The sequence below is a fragment of the Ascidiella aspersa genome, chromosome 4, assembly GCF_963924565.1.
Source record: "Ascidiella aspersa chromosome 4, kaAscAspe10.2, whole genome shotgun sequence".
In the NCBI taxonomy this organism is placed as follows: domain Eukaryota; kingdom Metazoa; phylum Chordata; class Ascidiacea; order Phlebobranchia; family Ascidiidae; genus Ascidiella; species Ascidiella aspersa.
Window position 1 is genome coordinate 10,574,308 of NC_139450.1, and position 23,621 is coordinate 10,597,928.

At 39.6% G+C, this 23,621-nt stretch overlaps 1 protein-coding gene across 1 annotated transcript; it reads right to left on the reverse strand.

The window, feature by feature from the left end:
- Positions 1–1,716: 1,716 nt before the first annotated feature.
- LOC146147154 (uncharacterized) lies at positions 1,717–22,236 on the reverse strand. Its single transcript, XM_083386731.1, has 13 exons — positions 22,072–22,236; positions 21,806–21,911; positions 21,404–21,525; positions 20,918–21,035; positions 20,697–20,737; positions 19,709–20,186; positions 18,753–18,831; positions 17,431–17,576; positions 14,488–14,633; positions 12,414–12,531; positions 9,266–9,369; positions 7,490–7,657; positions 1,717–2,897 (listed from the first exon to the last, which is right to left on the reverse strand). The coding sequence occupies exons 1-13, from the start codon at positions 22,228–22,230 to the stop codon at positions 2,745–2,747; spliced, it is 1,938 nt and encodes a 645-aa protein (XP_083242857.1). The 5' UTR covers positions 22,231–22,236; the 3' UTR covers positions 1,717–2,744.
- Between the last annotated feature and the right edge of the window lie 1,385 nt (positions 22,237–23,621).

Consider the following 23,621-nt stretch of genomic DNA (forward strand, 5'->3'; position numbering starts at 1 on the left):
TGCTAAACAAGCAAACTAAAAAAAAGTTAATTCAATAAATTTTGTTTTAAGCATTAGCAGCAACCAAAAAAATGTATATATATCGCTTTCAATTGATAAACAATTTTCACTGGACTTGTGAAATTAAATCGGCCAAAATTAGCTCTGTTTTTTTGGGACGCCTAAAAAAAGTTGACTGTCACAACACGACAATATCGTGCCGATTTTTAAACTTGTTTTTGAGCGGGCGAGTTGCCTATACTCTGCAAAACATCATTAAGGTCAGATTAGCAATCAGTTTCCCAGCCTCATTCTGTGGTTTGCGGAATTCAGGTAAATCGCTAGGTTCTCCGCTGAATTTGAAACCTCAGGTTAATTCATGTCACCGATGCAATGATTAGCTGTCATTTGCAAAAGCGAAAACCGCAAACGTGCCACATCACATGTAAAATCATTAAATTTTACCTCGCCAAGCGAGACCGAGCAAGAAAAATTAGGCGAATAAAAACGTTTTAATACAAGCCAAACATATTTTAACGGCTCGGACAAATAAAACATTTAATAGAATTTCAATTTGTTTTACATAGCTTTGTGGTTATCGAACAATTGTTTTTTTTTTTGCATTTAAACCCAGGGTCTATAAAATTGTGCAAACCAATAACGTGTTTAGGGGTTTTATTAGTTGTTAATAGTCTCGCTTTCAATTAGGGTTTCTGAAACTTTAACTGGGGCCTGTAGACCCCTTCGAGGTATGTGGACTAGTCCAGGGTGTCCATGAATGCCTAATTAAAACCTTGAAGTATAATTCGAAAATTGAAACAAATTTCCAAAATAAACTAGCTTAATAAAAAATGTTTTGCGCATTCTTCTTGAATGTATTGTAACTCCATTTTAGCGTCACACTTTTGATCGAAAATAGCAGATTTCTTAAGTCTGCTTGTTTTATGGCGTAATATTTCACGTTATGTCGATCCTGGTCCACGCAAACAAAATTATTTTTGAAGGATCCGAGTTAAAAACAGTGTTACCCCTGCCCAAAATTATTTAATTGACTTAATATGCCACCTTGAATTGATAACTATTAAGGAAAAATGCTTGATCGTGTGTTTTTCACTGTGGATTTTAAACTTCAGACGAGGCGGTTCAATTAATAAGCGATCATGACGAGGCGAGTAATCGGCGCAAGCAGCATTCCAGGAGGCGGATTATTTATCAAACGCACAAAAAAAAAATCGCTGCCGTTCAAAATTTTCCACCGTCGAACGAGTCACGTGTGCGGGCGAAGAAAGAGGTTTCTGCTTGCTGTGGCAACACGATCTCCCGACGATCGAAGCTAGATTGCAAGCACACGCCCGGCGGCGAAACGGTCTAGGAGCGTGAAAGGTCAAACGAAACTTCATCACAAGATAAGTATCCCGGCTACCGCAGCCCGTCCGCGCGCGCAAGCCGGCGAAATAACGCCCGGTTTCGTGCGCAATTATCAATGGGATTCGGGCAAATCTCGTCGCACTCTGGCGAAACTACACACACGGTCATTTAAAGAGTACATCCGCGCTCGAAATAGAATCACAGTTCGATACGAATCGAATGGAAGGATGAGTCCGGCGAAACAGATTACCGGGCGACAATATTATAGGCTTGCGATAATGGTCGGAAAAAACTTTTCGCTGAAAATAAGGTTTAGCAAATGAGGATACGCAATAACCGCCTTGAGGACAACACCAAAGCAGAAAAATATTCACATTTGTTATTTGTGTTTATTCGGGGCGCGCTCACGTATAGATTGATGTATCAAGCACCCGTTTACGAGAAAGCAAAACAAAAACGAAACGCAAAACGCATAAAGGCGACAGACGTATTATATGCAATATTAATACCATAACGGAGCGCGGAGTTGGAACAGAGGCGAAAGTAAAAAGCCGGGAACACAATTTTAAACACGGAAAACACAAACATTTGTGGTCTAGAACGGGAATACTTGTGACGGGCGTAATGCGTATACAGAGGCAGGAAATTGCACAGAAAAAATGCGGGCGACACCTGGCGAAAAAAAACAAGTATAACAACAATGACGCTTTGGAACTGAATGATTCAAAGGAAGGGAACACAAGGAATTTGAAAGCAGTTCAGTGAAATCGAACCAGACCCGGCTCGTTCGCCAAAACATAGTAAATAAGATTATAAGAACGCTAAAACATTGCATTTACCATTTGAACGAAACTAATTCAAACACATATTAAAGTTATTTTACCTGGCCCTTTGAATGTCTTTGTTTATAACGTTTTACGTATTTCACGGCCCGTACGTATGTTAAATAGCAAACACAAAGACCACATGCGTTGGTCTGCGTATAATCCTCGAAATGTAACGCAGTGAAACTTAATTCGTGACAGAGTAAAAAGCGGGCGACGGGGTTCGTCGTTTTAGGAGTATAAAATTATGGTGGCAATGCACGATAAATAATTGTCAAGCGCATATCCCGCGGGCAAGCGAACGGCATTGACACCTTAAAGTCTCGTGTTGGTGGCGCTGTCGAGGAAAAGTACACAGAAATGGTGGAAGGGCCTTACGAGGCGTCGAGCCCACAACATTCGTAGGCGGACAATGTTTTCTTTTCTCAAGCGCGCAAAACGAGCTGCTGGGGTCTAAAAACTAGCCTTCGGTCGATTCAGCCAGGAAGCAAAGAATTGCAGCTTCAAAAGAACGCCTTGAGTGTCCGGTGCTTTTAAAGCGGCCGGAGCTGTTGAAGTGCGCCTATACAAGCCCTACATCGAGCTGACCGTTTGTGCAGCCGCTTTGCGCGATTTGCCTTGGTTGTCGGCGCTGTGCTGGCAACGCCGGTGTCTACTGAGGCTGGCCTTCTCACGGAAACTAGCCTTGCACTGCGGGCACTGGTACAGGAAGTCGCCGGTGTGCACCTGCAGAAGAAAATTAAAAATTTTCGGTTGTTGTCGTAAAGGTGCCGCTGCACAAATCGAGCGAAAGGTATAGTGCCTTGCAGGGCGTAGTCGCTAAATGCCGCAAGCTCAATGGTGGAACGATGCCACAGCGGCCGCCGCAAACCGCGAGCGGAGACCTTCTCGCTCACCTTTTAGCACAACACCCTTTCCAGTTTCGGTTGAAGGTGAACACTTTTTGGTTTTGTGTGCAAAGGTTGTTTTTCGTTCACGGCGAAGGCGCATATTTGGTTTAACATTTATAATCAGTAAAAGGGCAGGAACGATATAAACTGTGTACGTTTTTTTCGCCAACTTGTTGAGAATCGTTTATTTTAATACCATTGAAGAATACTATTTGATAAAACATATTCTTTTTGAAACCTCTTTTTTGCCATTTTTTAGGTTGTTAAACTTTTGTTGGATTGCTGAACAGTATTCTTGAATGTATGAAACTGTCTTTTCATTTTTCAAAACGTTGCTTCTCAAAATTACAAAATAAATTTTGTCCTTTCACGAACCCGATTGTCGTCCCGTTAAGTTCGATCCAGGGTCCAAATTGATTTCGAACAGATTAAATCTCTGTTTTGCCCAAAACGTCCAGGAAAGTTTGCGAACCGCTCGTTTTCGATTTTTTTCAACGCTGCCCGCAAAACGCAAACAAACTACCTGCAGCTCGAGGAAGGGCGATAAAGCGGCACGCCCGCATCCTTATCGCAAGTGCGGGTCCGCAGAGAGACGGTAGCGGCGAAGGAACGGGCGCGACCTCTTTGCGGGCCAGTTGACAACGCCTATAGACTTTGTTTAAAGAAAGCTTTCGTCCGTTTGTTACGCGGGTAATTTTTGCCGTGCTCTGCGCGAAACACTGCCATTTTCCTATTTCGGTTGTGTTTAAAACTGGCTTTGCAAAGATGCGGGATAACTCGCATAAAGTTATGGTCGAAAACGAAAGCCTTGCGTGCTCGTTTTCAAACCTTACCTAAACGACAAACGGGACAGGTTTCGACCCAAGTGCAAATGTTTATGGGTTCGATATTTGTGTCTGATCAACGTGGTGCGTCCCCGAAATTACCAAAAGTGAGTATTCTCAGAAACTTTCTACGAGTAAACTCGTGACGAATACACAATTTACACAAAATTTCAACAATCAAAACACTTTCTGCGTGCATTAAAAGTGGTCTTTTATTTTCGTGTTTTCCTCAAACACACTTTTTAAATATAGGCCTTTAAACAACAGACGACAAATCAAAAGCGTCTAGCGGCCTAACGGTGACAGTGGCAAGGCGAAAAACGCGCGCTGACAGACCCAGGCCGGAAGGCAGGCCAAACAGGCCAAAGCGCAGTGGCGTCGGCGAGGCAAACCGGTTCACTTCGCGCCTTCGCGGTTCCTTAAAATCCTTGCGGTCGGTCGGGCGCGGCATTCGGCAGCTTGGCGGCGCGACGCTTTATCACTGCGCAGAATGCGAGGACTTGCAAAACGGCAGCGACCTCGCCGACCTAGTCTGGCCCCGGGCCCTGCTTTACATTCAACATATCCTTTTTGTGCGCCACCCGCCAAACGATCGACGTGTCTCGCATGCTTTCTTAAACTGCGCCAACACCTGCCGCCGCCATTTTTTAAACTACGCCGATCCCACTTTGCCGCTTTAACAGTGAAGTTCGGCTTGGCAGAGGTAAAAACAGCAATCTATGAAGCGCTGATCCCTTAACGGCCCAGTTGCAAACCTGAGTATAATATATCGAGAAACAAAAGTTGCAAAAAAAAAACAAGCTTGGCCGCTATATGACAACAGACTTTATATTTACGTAATATTACGTTTTTTGGGTTTACGGAGGTCGTTTAACGATTCCGTTTAAACTTTTCGCAAAATTATTCATTTTTTTAATATTATTGATTTAACGACAATCAGGTGCCAGTCTTACGACTGAAGAAAGCCTTTTATCGTGACACCAATTAAAACAAGTAACAAACCGTTTTAAGGGACAGCACGTAATAACTCAAAATTGGACACCGGGAAGATTTGCATCAAAATCTGCGAGAAGCTAACAAAAAGTGACATACACCGTTAGATAAAGTGATAGATTCCGGGAAATTTTAAACAGGATGTCCGAAACCGATTTATAGAAAATAATGACGTTTAATATTTAAAAAAAATATTGAATCTGATAACACAGCCGGTAATTTACCCGGACGACTACCGTAGTCGTATTATCTGGCGAATAAATGAGTTGCATCATTAGGGTATTAGGGCGGATAACGGGCATTGTTAATGGGTAGCGAAGCTTGTAGCTTACACTTTAATAAATTAGGTATGTATGATTGTAAGTAATGGTCAAATATAGTGGATTAACTTAAAGAATAATGACAAAGCATGAACATTTTGTATTGAATGTAGAGGAGTTGAACCAAGGTCAAGTGGGATTTCACTGTGTGATGTCGTTTCCATACACCTTAAAATTAGCTTAGCTGAATCATATTAAACACTTTCAAGTGAGTCATTTTCGAACTTACTACAATTGTCATAAATAATATCGGCGTATTCTGGTATTGGAAGAGTGTGAGCTTTGTAGAAAACAAGTATGTGGCGCGAAACAGTTGTGAAAATCTTACGCAGAATGTTTAGGCGAGTACGTGCTTTATGGCAAGTATATAAGATATATTTATGCCAGGATAACGAAGGAGATAAGTATTTGTGACCGTCATCGTCAGGTAATATTGAACTTTTGAAAGTTTGTAGTATGGCAGTATTGTAGGATGGCAGGGTCGGTTTTGTGATATTGTGAACACGGATGTTTCTATTGGATTGAAATTTACCGCCCAGATGAATGGCCGTTTTTCAAGAACTTTGAGATCGTTTGTTAAAGTTTGGTGTAGTACAAACGGACATTTAGAAGAATAGTATAAAGCTGTGTCATCGTATAGCAAAATTGTATAAAGCTGTGTCTAAGCTGTGTCATCTGTGTCATCTTATTCAGTTTTATTTCGACTTCAGCGCCTTTAAAGCTAAAAAGCGTTAATCAAATTTATGGCGGAGGCAAAAATGTTGTAGTGCTAAAATTTTCCGCAGGTAGCAATTTTGTTTAATCTTACATCAAAAAGTGGCGTATGTAATATTAGTGGTGTTCGATAAGACTAATGATGTCGTTGTTATTTCCATGAAAATAATGTAATAATGCTCGACATTAACGCAATATCTTACATTATGCATAAATCAACAGTAGGTTGGTTAAAAACAAGAAGTATAATAGGTAATAACTTGCAAATTAAATTGTTAAACTCGGAAGTGTGCGGCCAACACTCCTATATACAACTTGCGCCATTTTGTACAAAAAGTGCCGGATTGAACTTAACCTATTTGCGAATGCGGAAATGTTTTTTTCTACGTGTTTTCTTTGAGGTATTTTCAAAACGATGTTTTGATAGTGTATAGGGAATGTATTAACTGTAAGCGGCTACAATAGCATTTTAGTCAAGGTATGTTTCGTTTGGAAATTTGTACAAATCAACCAACATGTCGATTTTTAGTTCGTTTTAGGTGATAAATACCGATTTATAGAAAAATATTAATAAACAAATATCTAGTGTATTATCAAAATAGCAAATGGGATCAGTGCAAATCACCACCGAAAAAAAGACACAGCAATTACTGTTTAATACATTTGTACACTTCAGAAACACAAAATTATCTGAAACAAAAACGAACTTCGAGCTAAACCTAACGCGATAAACTAGGTCAGCCTGCTCGCGTATAACGTTTATTGTTCTAATTTAAACATAATTCAGCAGGGATGTAATTCAAATCTAAATTTTGATAATATTTTAAACCGGACTCCAATTTCAAACAGCTCATTAATGTTTTTCTTAATTGTGTAACGATTTTGACACATTTTGACATAACGTGTAAATTTAGACAAAACTTAACTTGTAAGGCCCAAAAAAACGACCAAGGTATTACGGAACTTAATAGACGGTGTGCCGACATGTTTGGCGAGTGTAAATCGTCCGATCGAGTTGTGTTTGATAGAAACTTTTATTTCAATACCAACCAGAATTGTTTATGTATACAAAAATTGTATACACTGTACAGTATACGCACTTCTATGCGCACAAAAAACGGCATTCTTAAAAACGAAAGCTAAAACTCATTTCGGTAATTTCAAATATTTCAGGATTCCAATTCTTCGGATTTCAAATCTCTTTTAAACAACGCTGTCAAAGTCATCCGACCAAAACCCCGACAATCTGAATATTTGTAGGTATATATAGTCACAGTTTAAACCAGTGGATTGATCATTATTAGGCACAACCTGACGTGGCAGTCGGCCTCAAAAAAACCTTTGTCCAATGAAAATCACTTCGATCAAATCAAAAACAACTTTTACTCGTATTTACAGATGTACACAGTTCACAAATAATCAGGGTCTACGCCTTTCGAAAAACTTCAAAGGGCGACGGTATCAACCTATACGACGGTATCAACCTATAATTCAGTCGTAATTCAAAACAATATTTTAGCGTGGGCAAGATTCCAACCAACGACCTCGGGATCATAAAAAAAGCACTCGCGACTTACGTTCTTGTGCTTGACCAGACTGGAGCGCTTCGTGAACCGCGCTTCGCACTCGTCGCATTCGAATGGCTTGATTCCCTTGTGCGCCAGAATGTGATAATGCATGGATGCCTTGTCGCGAACCCTGGCGTGACACCACGTACACTGGAAGGGCTTTTCGCCAGTGTGAACCTGAAAAGATATGTTCAATTAATGCAGTGGTTCTCAACCGGGGTGCCAATTTTAATGCTCGAGGGTGCCGCGAAAAATTTGAGAATTTTTAAGAATTTGATTTTTGCTCAGCTCTTACCACTTTTTTTTGCCTAAGATTATAGTGGAATAAATCGAATTACAACTTCCTACGCTGTGCAGAGTTGACGTGTGTTGTTCCAGATCAGTTTGTCGTGACATTCTAGTGAATTACCTACGGAAAAATCTTGTAGGGGTGCCGCAATCTATTTATTATTTCTGAGGGGTGCCGTAAGCCATAAAAGGTTGACAATCGCTGAATTAATGTATATAAAGGTAAATGTTCTTTTATTTGTTGAATTGTTCTTTTATTTGTTCTATTTTACTAAGCGGTGTTGTTCTGTTTCGACCTTTTGTAGCAATTTCCGTAAAACCGTGGAATTATTCTACCGATACAAAATTTATGGCCCGCACATAGACCGTAAACCTCGAGTCTCTTTTTAACAAGTAATACGAATTAAAGATTTTTTTTGCAAGACTAAAATTGAACCAAATTATATATTGCCCCAAATAAATAAACAATTTTTAAAGCATAAAAATATATAAATGCATAAAATATGGCGTTGCGAAAGTGGCGTCAAGTGAAAAAAAAACGAATTTTTTCACCACCGAGGTGAAATTATTTTAAGAGATAAATGGTCAGAAAAGTGGACAGCGCACAAAGCTTATACAATCAGCCATTTATAAAAAAATTGTCGAACCCTAGGTAAAAAACATATGGCATACACGCAATCAGTACATCATTGGATATTACATTTATATATATCGATATGCGATTTTTTTTATCAAACCTAAATCCTACATTAAAGAAAAAGCGCGGATTATTAATAATTGTTAGAATCCACAATTAGCATATTTGACAAATGGTGTATGTATAATTTTATATTGATGTTAAATAAACACGCAGCACATTGCTCTACTGCACACGACGAGAATGCAAAAAGCATTTCTTATCTAATCATATAGTCTCTGTGTTGTGAAAACACACCCGGATTAAATGCAAATATGGTATTCTGGGTTCGATTTCGCAATTTGCTCGTAGATAAGATACACCCATAATCCGCTAGGTCTTGTTTGTTTGTGAACAAACGTTAAAATCTCAGTTCGCGCAGCGAACAATCTGCCCGTACACAATAGGCTTAGGGATAGAGCTTTTCCGAGGAGCTTATCAATCCAGAAAATCTGGGCTCAAATAGATTTTTTTAGTTCAGGTAACAAACTACCTTACTTCAGTTTGTGTTTTCAAAATGATTAATTCATACATTTTTGGTGTCACAGGCGAATATTTATTGAGCAGTATGCAAATTTTATGTGAGCAGTATGCGTTTACGTTTTAAATGTGAATTTGTACAATTTTGAAAATTCGTTTATACGCGTTTGAAAACCATCACAGTTATCCTTTGTTATCTTTCAACTTGCCCTACAGAAAAGAATTGCAGAATTACTTTAGGTATAATACATTAAGCGTTTTGAACTCCAGCAAGCCCTATACGCCAAGGATGATCGAATTGCGTGTTTCAAAATTTAGCCTGATTATGTCGTCACACTCACCTTCTGATGACGTTGCACGTGGCCGAGTTGGGTGAAGGCCTTGCCGCAGACGCTGCAGCGGTATGGACGTTCTCCAGTGTGGGAACGAAGATGAACCGACAAACCTAAGAAAGAAAACGTTTATACATTTTTTTAGTGTTAAAGTGCCGTCAAAGGCAGGTAACCGCTCACTCGACTATTACGCACGCTGCTGATTTGTTTTTTCAGAAACCGGCGCACTTTCACATGCGTGAAATATTTAGGGCGATTTTGACACTGTTTTAACAAAGCTTCACCAAAGACATGTTAGACTAACCTTAAAAGCGTCGCAAAGTTTAGATTCCCTAAATAGGGTAAACGGCCGCCAGAAAAACACTTTAGTATACAGTCACATTTTTTATAAATGGACAAATTTTCCACTAAACTTTGGTCTCGCATTTGGCCGTTTTCAGCTTCTCCTGTTTTTCGAGGCGGCGAAAGAGAAATCGGGATCGTGGTAAGGACACGAACCGAAAAAGAAAAGCAAATCCAACACGGTTCTGGCCGCACATCGTAATTCCGGGCACGAATAGCATACACAGCAGTGGTCCGCGAACGCATATATTCTCGATTAATGGCGGGTCGTTTCACGTAAAACGGGATTAAACTCGCCGAAAGGTCGAAGCGGCTTTGATGCGAACGCGGCCGATTTGTTTCCACAACAGCGATTGAAAACTTGTGCGGCGTGACGCGGCGCGACATCGACCAATCAGAGAGCGGCGCGGCGATTTGCAGACGACCGAACATGCTTCGTTGGATGAACAGCCCAATATTTTGCTTGGTGACCTGTTTAGCGCATCTCAAGCCAACATAACTGTTAGGCGAGTTCAAGTTCAGGGCGAAAAACAGAGAAGCAGAGTGAACTTGTCGCCCACGCGCTGTATGGGTCGCTTTATTTGTTTTGCAAATTTCGCCTATCGTAAAACCTGCCAGGAATCCTGTTTAATAAATAACCCGCCCGATGCGGACTTGCGTTGCAACATTTTATAAACTAAAAAAACAAGAGAAGTTACCAAAGCACGCCGTGAGTAATTGGGCTTTATGCAGCTGGGTTAAGTGTTGACCTTTTTCGTGACAAACAACAATGTCAGATATACTACCACGTGTTGTCCACATTGTTATAGATCAGTGGTTCTCAAACTGGGGTCCGCGAGATAATTTTCTGGGACCGCGAAGCACCTAACAAAAAATCAAAACGACGCTCCTGAAGAAGAAAATCTCTTGTGCAAAAAAAAAATCAGGAAACTTACTTTTGCAAAGCAAGCTGATTTGTTGCTAATTCACGTTATTGTACACTTTGAGTTGAATTGTCCATTGTGACGTCACAGTATTGCATTGTGCTAATGAGAGTTAAGTTTTTACAGCTTGCTGCGCTGTCACTGTGAGCTGTACGGTCATGGTTTTAAAAACTGTTCGTGATTGCTTCACAGAAAAAAGTGATTCGTGAGAGCAGTGGTTCTCAAACTTTTTGAGACACGCCCCCCTTTTACAGTTTACAAAACTCACGCCCCACCTTGTTTCAAAATCAAAAAACATAAAGCAGAACAGCAATTTATTTCCAGGTAAGTTGCACTAATGCGAAGGATATAACTGTTTTTTGGATAACAAATGTTTAATTCGAGTATTAGTAGCAGGGAAATATCACATTCTTTCTCGCGACCCCCTTGTGAACCTCACACGCCCCCAAAGGGGGGCGCGCCCCCCAGTTTAAGGACCACTGCGTTAGAGGTTAACATAGCCCAGCTGATAGCAAAGAAGCAAGTGCACTCATCCAATTGATACCATTAAAAACAAATGTTATTTTGTGTATATTTTGAAGGGACCGTGAGCAATTTAAAAAGTTGCTGAAGGACCGTTGCGCAATTTTTCTAAAAAAGTTTGAGAACCACTGTTATAGATAAACCGGGATGTAGGTAATGTCAGCGTGGCTTTGCGGTAAAACCACTATCCTTTGCTGTAGGTGGCGTAGAATTCGCGGAACAGACGCTAAACCTATTAGTGTATCTGGCCCGAAATTCGAAACGGGGCGAGCGAAAGGCGGTTGTCGGAATAAGGCAAGAGCACGCGAGTGCGCCGCTTAAACAGCACGCAAGAGTCTAAATTTGTCGCCGGCCATAGCCGAAGCTCGACGCTCACGTATCGCGACCAAAACTTTCGCTTAAAAGGTAGACATGCCGAATAAGCGGTCAATGCAGCTCATAGAAGCAGTTGCGGCATGCCGCATTCCGCCCGACCGATGTCATCTTTGGCGAGTTACGAAACCAACCGATATACGTCACACGGGCTTCAGCGGCATGCGTCACGCGCACCTACCGAGTCACCGCAGGCACCAACACACGTAAACAACAGCACGGCGCCTTCGCGACAAATCCAAGTTACGTAAAGGCGGCAAAAGAAACCAAAAATTAACGCGTTTTATCCGTCACTTTAGTGTAATTTCCTTGTCCATTGGATTTTCGGCTTTAACCATTTTTGGCAGGTTTTTGTGAAATAGGACTCATTTATCCAAGTCTGCAAAGTTGGTTTAGAGCAGGGGTTCTCAACTTTTTTTTGACGCAGACTCTTTTTTTTGCTTCGCGTGGACCAGGATAGGCAAGAAAATTAAAAAAAAGGCGGCGTAAATTGACGTCACAACACAAATAGACTTCATAAATCTGTTCATTTCCGTCTAAAAATGTGAAGGTGAAATGGAGTCTAAATACATCTAGTGCAAAACCGTTGTTTTTCTAATTAAATCCTTTTCTTTAAAAACTTGATTACTTTTTAAATATACATTATATTTCAATAGGCCTTCATGAACCCCAATAGGCCTTCATTTAAAACTAGTTCACGGACCCCAAAGGGGTTCATGGACCCCAGTTTCAGATCCCCTGGTTTTAGAGTTATGTTTTATTAGAATTTTACAAATCAGCGATATTAAGAAAAAGTGTTTCGGTATGATATTTCCAAGTTTGTCATTTAACTTTTAACAAAACAAACCTAATATATTATACTGATTTCTAAAATAAAAACAAAAACAAAAACACATTGTAATATGTTGGGTTTGTGAGTTAACGATGTTACTAACTACTTATGCCTTAAAGCCTAAATTACCCATTATATATAAAACAAGACAGATATAAAACTTTACCGGCTCTATTGTGGAACTTGGAGCTACACATATTGCACTGGTAAATGCGTCGTTCTGCTTCACTGCGCCTGGTCCTCAGCGGTGTTTCGGTGGCGCTGGTCTTGTGTTCCGCTGGGTTCTGCGAACGGACTAACGTTTAACTTGAAGATCCGCTTTTTACGACTTTTCTCAGAAGTCACAGCAAGCAATATATAAAACGCTTCAATCGTTCGGATTAACGGAAGTATTTTAGGAGCGGCAAAGCAGGTCGGCGGAAGATATTGCTTTGCCTGAGATATTATACCATTGTGGATTATACGTGTTCCAATGTTAAAGGTGATTTAAGAAGCAGGTGCCAAGATAAATCAAATTCCTGAACAAAATTTAAATTACAAAAAAATCTTAAGGCCCATCTCATTTCAAAGTTTTTAGACAGTGAGTCGCATTTACGTTGTTGTCCCAAACGAAAATTGTCGACAGCCTTGTCGGTGATTCTAAAAGGAAAAGGAGTATGTTCCTATCCTGTTGTTACAAGATCGGAATCGATTCGCATGAACCGCCGGCGACCGGCGTGCGTCCGTCTCGGAATTCTATCGGACAGCAAAATAATGTGCAAGACGCGTCAGCCTATATGACCACTTTCCGACAAAAAGCTAATTTCAAGAAGGTAAGCTGCCTTTAAAGGGTACGTGGTCGCATAAAGCTTGCGAGACTGTCCCGTTGCCCAATGTCAGAACGCGGAAAGGCGCACAGCGCAAAATGCGAACTGAACTGAACGGGGCAAGTTCTTCACGAGCGCAGCAGACACGTGCATGTTTTTGAGAACGCCTGTCGAAGAGAGGGGCTGCGGTCAAAAGGACTTCGGTCGTGCCCAGACGTCACTGCGCCGGGATTGTTTATGTTCGGCGGTCGTGCGCAGGGAACTTGCCGGCGCGCGTCTTATGTAACGACCTTACATAACCGGGGTCTATGCCTCTTACGCAACCGGCTTCGGGATTTGTCCAGGCAAGGTCGCTTCGCCCGCGAGAAAAACACGCGGCGCGATTGCGTAAGCCGGCAGCCGACATTAAGGTGTTTTCTCAAGGGGGCTGGCCGTGCTATGGGCCCTATGCAACAAACGCGTTAAACAACCCAGCGCTCGCTATTGAGATGTTTCCTCCGCCGGGTATTGCAACCGAAATGCCCACCGTTTGGCTTTGAGTGCGTGCCTTAGGCGTGATTCTGTTGCGAGTCGATTGCTTTGATTCGTTTGTGTTAAGCGCTCACACAGAGTTAGCTTTAACAAAATTCGCAAACAGAATATCAAAGCGTGCAAACAAGGGGCGGATATTCCGCTTCGGGCCATTGAAAAGCGCTTTGTGAAAGAACGACGGTCGAGGCATGACGGCGGTTCCAACAAAATTTTAACTAAAAACGCTTCTATTTTTTTAGGCAGATTTATCTTTACAACTCTGTGAACAGATTTATCTTTACAACTCTGACCTGTTAAACTTAGTGGAAAGTTTGCCGCCTCGTTTACCACCCTTTGAAATAGGGCGCTCCGCATAGAAAGTGTATATATAGCGGCGGAAGGCAAGCGGATCATGCTCGACATGCCAAATGTGAAAAAATAAATTATTCATTTTCAACGACCCTACTCTTGTATTGCGAAAATCTATCCGGGAGGAAACTCAACACTCTATATCAGTGATTCCCAAACTGTGTGCCGCGGCACGCTAGTGTGCCACGAGCGATTGTCAAGTGTGTCGCGAAAATTTTTGTAATTTTGGAAAATAAGTTATTTGAATTACCAATAGGCATACACGCAAGTATTTTAGACTTAAACACGCACTATCTATTACAAATTATTCATATTGAGGCATTTACATAATTAAAGCTTGTCGTGTGTTAAGGGCGATTGTAAAATGACTCCAATGTTGTTCTGTTAAAAGTGTGCCGCGAAGTATTTAAGATACTTGTAGTGTGCCGCGAGCCAAAAAAATTTGGGAACCACTGCCCTATATTGTCGAGCTCACTTCAAAAAACGTGTGCCGTACACATACGCTTTAAACGGATAAGGCTGTTTCTTGACGCATTCCGCGCAAGGTTTACCTACCGCAAATTGTTGGTTTGCGAGGATGGAAGGTGAGTTGGTATCGGTCCCGGTCGCAGGTGAGTCATCCCTGTCGGCCAGCGACGGAATTTCACGGCCTCGAACCGCCACCTCTTGCTGGGAGACCGCAAACCGCTCCGCTGCGCTCACTGCAAACCGAAAGCTAGATTTTTAGGGCAACGAAACAGTTATGCATAATGGCGTTGTGCGGAAAATTCGGATCGACGCCGATACCCGATGCTAAGGTGTAATGTTGGCAGTCGTTCGATATCAAGGTGGCGTCGAGTGCCGATCAGATTTTAAATTGTGTGTTTCAAGCCATTATTTTCCATTCAACGCCGCGTTTGTTCAAGTAGATTTAAAATAAGGGTAATAAACATAATCATGCTTAGGCCTAATGCCTTGAAAACACACTTTTGTACGTAGCCTTTGTTTATTTCGTTTAATGTTGTCATTCAATAACGGACAGGCGTTCTTTTTATACCTATATTCGAAAAAAAAAATTCCCAAGCCTAAAAATTCCTTTGTTTGCAGCTTACCATTGACTATATTGATTCTATATGTGCGCAACGCAGAACACCAGTGTGCCTCGAGAGGTTCCGAACTGCGTTTTGAAATTTTCAGTAAATTTGGTTAATTACTTTTTTGTTTTAAAAAGTATGCGGCATACAGGCAAGCATGTGAGGCTTAAGGTACATTTGAATTATGATATATGGTATTTACCCATTGTCTTCGGCAATTGACAATTTATTGCATTGATGTTTTGTAAGGAGAATAATGAAAATGTTTATTTTTAGATTTTCCTTAATTGCTACAAGTCAAAAAAGTTTGAGAGCAACTGCCATAGACGAAGAACTTTGTTGCTAAACCCACAACCTTAAGGGCATATGAAAACGGCACCCACAGTCGAACTAGAAGAGGTGTTACGTTCTGAAATAATCCCAAAACACACGCTGCGTGATGATTTTCATTGAGGCATATCATACTGGGCACAGCGGGCATGCATGCCGATCGCGAAAGTTGAAAAATCGTTACGATAGGCGATCTATGGCCATGGTACGACCTCACGAAATATAATGCAATGTTTAACTCTCTACGGGCGTGTTTCCAATTCGATGCAGTTACAGTCGGCAAACGGGCAAGCGAGCGTGTGCAATCGAAAAGTTCCACGAAATTCTCATAAAACGTGCACAGTCGCGAACCGGAAAGCGGATGCCTTAAAGCAGCGCAACTTGACAGCGGCAGCGAAAATGGCTACCTCGCGCGAACCGGTGTGAAATCGCGGATGGGTCTGAACTGAAACGACCATCATCCGACTCCCGACAAGGCTAGATTGCGGCCGGGTGAACGCCGCACAGCAAGCGCGCTAAACGCAACGCGATTCGTTGGCGATCTGTGGGTGTGGCTGCGAAAAATTCCATCGTGTCTGACAATGTTTAAACCGAAAATCATGCGATCAACCAAACGCGCCGTTGCAGCATATAGCTTCTTCGGCGGCCCTGGCGTGAAAAAGCACTGTTTTTGCTGAGCCTGGTAAAACAGCGCCCGAAAAAACGTGTTTGCAATTTATCGCGGGTTGGTCTTTTTAGAAACTAATGTTGAAAGGTGGAAAAATTTGCTTAAATACCGTACCAAAAATCATCAATTTTATCTTTCCGTATTTATATTGGCAACTTTGAAAAAGCACATATTTGTTGGTGAACGACGTCTTGCGCCTCTCTCTTTGAATGGACGTTTACGTTTTAACGCTACTAAGCAGGAGACCAGCAAAAGAAACCTGGTCACGTAATCGAGTGAAGGAATCGAGAAAGTTTGCTTATCTCTGAGGCGAGACATCCGGTTTCTTGACTTTACGTGGCAACCTTCTCTGGATAGTCACCGCAAAAATGCGAAAAAAAACTCGAAAAATTATTCAGAAGCCAAGATAAATATTTTTAAAACCCTTAAGACAAATATTTTTAAGAGACCACCAAAAAAATTTTACACATGCGACAAAAAAATTTGCGTCTGGGTGATATGAAATTTATTTTTAAACGTTTTTTTACTTATTTTTTTTAACAATTTTCTTATCGCTGTCATGTTTAAACATTTTTTAACAAGCCCTTTCGAAAGTAGACTTTTTTGAAAATGGTGAGCTTTTGCCTTGTTCATGTCATGAATTGTGAGTTGCTAGCAACAAGTTTTTGTCAGTGGAAAATGCGAGGTGATTGGTTGAATAATAAAATATAAAAAACGCCATTAAAATAACCTATTGTTATTCTTTTGCTTAATGTTAATTTTAAGGTGATAACACACAAAATGGATAACCCTTATTTGAATTTAAAACTACAGTTAAAGCCCCGAGTAGATTTAAACAGTAATAACTCTACGTTTAAACGCACGAAACGATTATAAGCTGCCTCAAACCAGCCACATATTTTGTGCAGATTTTCCAGTCTCTACATATTGTTCAAAAAACAACTATTTAAACTTCTGCATGTTTTTGGCAAAGGCGATATTTTTATAATTGCTGATAACCATCGATTTTTAGATAAGTAAAACACACGAAGCGTTATTGTAAGCATATGCAACATATTTTTGATGGCGGCTGCCAATATATGGTCGCACGTTATGCAATAGTTTCGATTTTCGTTTGGCGATCATAAAAGGTTATGCCTTTTGGCCGTCACCGCCTAAATTGCACGGCCTCATGTGCCACCAACGCTTTTAAAAAATTATTACGCAAGCTTATGGCAGCAGTTTTCGCGCTACATTACATTATGGTGAGTTCCACAGGGTAAACACCACTCGAAAACCGAGCCGCGTTTTTGCGGAGCTGCCCAAACCGGCAATGCTCGCTTTGGCAGCGCAGAAACTCCTGCACGGTTGCGGTCTGCGCGACACGTTATCGGGAAAATTCACAGGCGAAAAAACTGGCAAGATCCGAAACGGACAAAAGAGACTAACCTGCTTCCAAGGATGTTCGCCTTGATAGTGACGATGTAGCTTCTTGTTCAGGTGTATTTCCAGCTCTGCTGTCCAAAGAATCGCGCCGGCCTTCATCTGTCCTTTGCCGGCCCACGACAGGCCGATCCGTCGTATCGGCGCTGTGGCTGAATCGTGTTTCGAACAGTTAAATATATAGCACGGTTGTTGGTCGCACGGGTGTCTAACGAAGACGTTCGTTAAATGCTAAGCGCATCACCTTTAAGATATCGGGCTAAATTGAAACCCACAACTTGAGCAAAAGCACGATCAAGCTGACATTTCCCTTTATAAAGCCTGTACCGGTGTGCAGGATTCGTCTGACGCAATTCGAGAAATTTCGTAACGCCACCGTAGATGCCGAATAGGTCCGACGTGACTGGTTATTTTATTTTTTGCCGCTTTTAACGTTTGCACCTGCGTGAACCGAGCTTACTTCACGAGATAACCCATAGCGAGAAGTATCTGGCATAACAAACCTTTTCGAGCGCACTTTTGCGAGTTAAACGTGGCGCCAGACTTTTATTATAACGCAGATCGTGTTCTCTTGGGAACCAAGAAGTTTATGAATAATGTTGTTATTGCGAAACAATCTAACCTTTTATTTTTACTGTCGCACACATTGCGCATGCCACGGAGTAATGATTTGAATCGGCTGCTATAAAGCTATAACACGACAGACTTGTTAATCTTCTAAGATTGCACAATTATCATAGTCGTTTCAAAAAAACAGACCACTTCTAACAGTAATAAATTATTATTCACATTTAGCAAATATTGAGGTGTTGATCATAATAAGCTTTAGGGTAATAACACCGTTATTAAGGTTATGCTTACTGCTATTATCCAATAACGCTAAATTAAACCTGGCATGAAATCAGGAAAAAGCTAAAGTGTGGAAAGAGTACGCTTAAACGCCCCGTAATTGCTGCTCTTAAGTAATAATCCCCATTTATTGTTAGAATGCTAAGAAACCACAAAAGATTGCCCGAGGTGCCACAAAACGTGCCAGGTAGAGTTTAAAAATGGATCAGAGTAGAATTTGATAAACGGATCTAACGAGAAATCCTCCGCCAGAATAACTAAAAAGGTAAACAAAAACGTGACTTAGAGCGGAATAAGGCTTTAATTAGTTGTTTTCGTTTAGTGTTGTAACATGTCCTTAACACCCTTGAATTTAACGAGCTGAGAAAATGTAAAAACAGCCGAAAATCACAATCGTGATAAAAACGTTTACGATTGCAGAAATGACAGGTTATGCGGAGCAGTCTCAAAATGGCGAAAGTCAAAATTGCAAGTGTTACCTGGAATTGGAGTTTGACGAAGTTCTTTCACGACGGATTGCTTCATTCGAATTGAGTATCGGCGTTATTCGTGTGAAACCTTTACGAAACCAACGTATAGGTCAGCTTGTTTTTTTTAACATACTACACTAACCAGTCAAAAAAACAATACTGATTTCTAGGCTTAGGATTTCCGGACATAACTTTTTGCATCCAAGGATGTGAAATAGTATTTCCGCTCATCCAAACGACAAAACATATTTCGGCGATGATTCACTTTTCCAAACCAGTAAACTAAAAACGTCGGTTTCGTTTAATAGAACATGACTAAATAAATATCGCACGATTCAGGCGTTGCAATCCTGTGATTCATGACTTGCAACCACCAACTCTACTGTCATCACAAAACGAAAGCCCTGTATCATAACGGTCTAAACGACAATTCGATTACACTGCCATAAGGTTATCAACTTTCCGGTTTGTTATTGTTGTGCCTTGAAAAGACAGTGATGTTTAAACTTGTCTATTGAAACAATGTACTCCATGGCGCGTATGCACTAAGCGTGCGTAGAAAGATTGCGCCATTTTAATCGCTTTCAATGCAATGGTTTCGCAGTTTTGGCTTAAGAAAGAAAATGCGGGATAACGTCTAGCAAAGACGGCTAGATAGGTGTTTTTTGCCCTTCCCAAGTTATTACTTAACTGTGATATACATAACAACATGACACCCTGCCGGACAGCAGACAAAAAATGGAGTACAAAACTAGAACTGGGGCGAAATGAAACCGCTTTAATATGTCGATAAAAAAAACATAAAAAACAAATATTTAAATAGACCAAATTAGACTAATCGTTTTTCGTTACAAAATGCACTGCGTTGTCCTAAACACACAATAAAAAACCATAGGACAATTCAAAATAAAAAATGTCAAAAAAAGACCGCTTTCGGCGTTGACTCGTGGAAAAATCAAACGTACCAGGAATTGCTGAGTTTAAAGTCGTTGCAAGATTGGCTCCGACGGGAGGGCACATGACAAGCTGCGCGGATGATTGGGGAATGACGAGTGGCGGGGGGTAGGAGAGGGACAGCGGAAAGTCAGGGCGCAGACCAGGTAGGGTCGGTTTATTTGGCAAGAGCCACATCGAGCAAATCGCCGGCCTGCCACTTGCGAAGTGCGACTGCACCTGACTTAAGTTTTCGCCGAAGACAGTCGTCTTGCCAAATTCGGCCTCTCGATTGCGTCGTACGCTGGTACAGCCGTTGCTCTTGCTGTGTTCGAGAAAGTTCGATGAACTTGGCGGCAAGCGAAACACATCGTCGTCGTCGATGTCCGATCTGTTGTCATTGGCAACGTGTCGGTGCGCGTGATTCAAAGTTGGGCTGCTCGGCTCTTCTGAAGAGGTGGAGTTGAACCAGCGCGTGCACCAGGCTTTGCATGGGGCTTTGCTGTTTTCCTGCGTACAGTTTTAATTAGGCGACGGCTGACGTGCAAACGACTGCACGTACCGTACGACTTGATTTTATCTAAAATTATAAAGTGCGGAATTTTGTTGCATTTTCGTGCGTACAGTTTGAATTATTTGAAAGCTGTCATTCTGTAATTACTCATCGCAAATATAAAAAAAAATCCAATAAAAAATGGCCACTGAAATAGGTAATTAATAACAAGAAAGTTCACATTTAAGACAAAATAGCCCTCGTCAATTTCGCTTTGAGAGTTTTTCTATATTTAAAGAGCAACTAGCCTTAAACTGCAAAGGACAAAATGGCAAAGCATTTAAATATACCATTATTTGAATATATGGCTATTTTATAAATTCAGTTCTAAAATAACCAGAAACATTTCATAGTTAAAGAAGTAACATGTTGAACAGTGATATGTTTTTTTGCCTCAAATTAATAGAACACGTTTTTTGCCTAAAGTTTGAGATCTGCTTTAAATTTTAAGAGTAATTTTAACTTACTTTAGGACTGCTGGTAAAAGACGATGCTTCTGGTAAGTCACCTTACAAAAGAATAGCAGAATTACCTTATATAGTAATTGTAACAAAAAATACTTTGTATCAAACTAAATAAAATATAAGTGACCTAAAGACAACCAAACATCCTTAACAATAATTACCATATAAATAAGTTCTTAAACTTTTCAATTTAAAAATTATTATTCTGCCCATTTTTTACGTACTTTTATCGTCAACAGACATAGGTTCATATTCCTGCTCCATTGATGGCAATCGCTGTACAGGAGGAGAAAATTGTTGCAGGATTTTTTCACTGTAGAACTGCCTACAAACCTCTTTGACCTGTTAGTTAATAATGAATGGATAAATTTGACAGATCCTAAAGCAGCAGCAATGTAGCAATACATAGTTTAAATTTTAACAGTAGCTTTACTAGAAATAAAATTAAACAGATTATATAACAACATGTAATATCTCTTGGGGCATATGAAAAAGGATTACAAAATAAAGAAAATTGGTTTGGATAAGCAACCAATGATCAATATTGAAATAACATTATTTTTCGTAATCATCGTCTAAATTAACTACTGGAAAATTGTCTTTATCATATCAGTTATATGAAAATAGTTGATTAAAAAATCATTTTCACGTATTTAGTTTACCAGAAATTGGTCTGTTTGTTTCAACATCTTTAGAATATGTTTTTAAACCTGTGGAAGTTTGAGGCAATCCGCAGCCATGGCAACTTCAAAAACATTATTTTGTGTCAAGTCAAGCTTGGATGTATAGATTAGGTCTAATAGGCATGCCAGTACATGTGAAGAAATGCTTGCTGAAAAACATATCAAAGGACTGTGTGAATACCAATTTAAACACCAATAAAGACACAAATAAAGTTCAGTTGACGTAAAAAAACAGTAATAAAATCTTAAAAAATTTATTGAAATAAATTAAAAAAATATACCAATATGCTATTTCGCATTGTTGTGTAACGTTGTTAGGGGTAATTAGAGCCAAAATAGAACTAGTTTCATTATCCACTACCCCTAAATAATTTGCAAGCATTTTAATCCTTTAATAAATAAAACAGAATTATGCACACAAATACTTACTTAAATTTATTATAATTTTGTCATCAGGAGTGAACTTCTCCTTAATCTGATTATCAATATGAGCAATTGAACTTTCAAAATATGTGCTTGAAGCTGCCAAAATTGCCTATTTAAATAACAAAAAAACATTGGATTAAAAAAAATGGGCTAAGAGATTTTAACTTCTAAATAAAACTTATTGGTGTATTTTTTAGAATTTGGTTGCTTTGAAAAAATAGTAAAAATCAAATATTGCAAATTGTAATATTTATAAAATCAGTTTTTACCTTGTGAGCATGAAAAACCTTGCCATCTCTAGTCACAATACTTGCATCACAAAACAAGCAGTTCTTTCTCTGTATATTAAGTTGAGTTAAAACAAGTGTTTGGAAGTCAGAAATGTCAATCACTCTTTCCATATAAAGTCTGTTGCTTATCACTGACATCTTGTTGGGTGTTTAAGAAGATTAATGAATGGCCTGCAACTGTAAGGAACATATTCACTCAACTTGAATAGATATTAGATATTTCTTCAGACAAATCAAAACAAAACATTATGGTGCAAACTTTATAATAGTTTAGTAAAAAAAGAACATAAAAAATATGGATTAACATTAAAATGCCTGTACTGCTTAAAACACAAAAAAGCTTTTAAAAAAATGTGTAATTGAACTTAAATAATTCAAATGAATAAATTCCTGTAAACTTCTGGTTTAGATTAACTATTTCCTTGTAGTATATTTATATGCTCAAAGTCTTAAAATGCGACAACTTTAAGAAAAAATCAAATAAAAAAACAAAACAAATCATTTTTACTAGGTCATTAAAAAGAAACACACACAATAATTTACATTTGCCAACGTAACACAAAATAGTTATGTTTGGCAAGAAAATTTGATAGAATTTTTACAACTAGATAAATGTTATCAAAACCTTTGGGTTAAAAATCAGCAAAAAATAAAATTTCTAATAATTACAAAAAATAAGCCTGATTAAAAGATATACATTGCAACTTAAAAATTATGCTGTTTATAAAACACATAAAAGACTGGGACTGGATTCTATTCAGTTGTTGAAGCTTAAAAATTGATATCAATAATTTTAGATTAAAAAAACATAGAACAACAAATGAATAAATCCAAAAGTCATATTGTTTCTCTACAAGCAATAATCATAACATTGTTGCAAAATATATCAAAATAACGTTTAGAGCATAAAGAAAATTACCTGTACGTTATGTCGTACAACCCAACAATTGATACACGAAGTTTTCAGTAAAACAGTATACTTTCAAACTTTGAAAAGATACCATCTGTTTTATAGCAGCATCACAAAAAAATCTTGCCGTAAAATGAACCCTGCTCACTTAAGAAATTCCCGCATCCTTGCCAAAAGTTTGTTGTTGAATGAAACCTTATTATCCCCTCGAACTATACCGAAATTCGCAGTAAAACCAACAAGTGTATACTCTGTGGTGCGTCTGCAGGATTTTCTCGACGGGGATTCCCCCTGTTATAAAACAGTTGCCATCGGCATTTTTGACCAGGCTCGCGTCACTGGATGAATTTGTTATTCCACGTAAGCGACAGGGGCGTTACCAGGAATCGTCAAAGGAGGATTATACCTTTACGAGTGTGATTTGGATCTAATTTTTCAAAAAAAAAGTAATTTATTCATTAATGTGCGGCTTACAAAACGCCCCGGTCGCAGGCGGCATAAAAAGATTAAAACCAAAAATGTTTGATTTTAATGAATAAGTAATTTGGAATTCCCTATAATATATGAACCTTAGGGGTAGCCTATTTATAAGGTTATAGATATAATGCCCTTATGAACC

What these genes read in the sequence shown, in the direction of transcription:
- LOC146147154 (XM_083386731.1), bottom strand. Translation starts at nt 22,230, where the DNA reads ATGTCAGTGATAAGCAACAGACTTTATATGGAAAGAGTGATTGACATT. An exon ending in TATGTCTGTTGACGATAAAA is followed by an intron (nt 20,738 to 20,917) that starts GTACGTAAAAAA and finishes TTCTTTTGTAAG; the next exon opens with GTGACTTACCAGAAGCATCG. An exon ending in TTTAAACTCAGCAATTCCTG is followed by an intron (nt 18,832 to 19,708) that starts GTACGTTTGATT and finishes GGTTTCGTAAAG; the next exon opens with GTTTCACACGAATAACGCCG.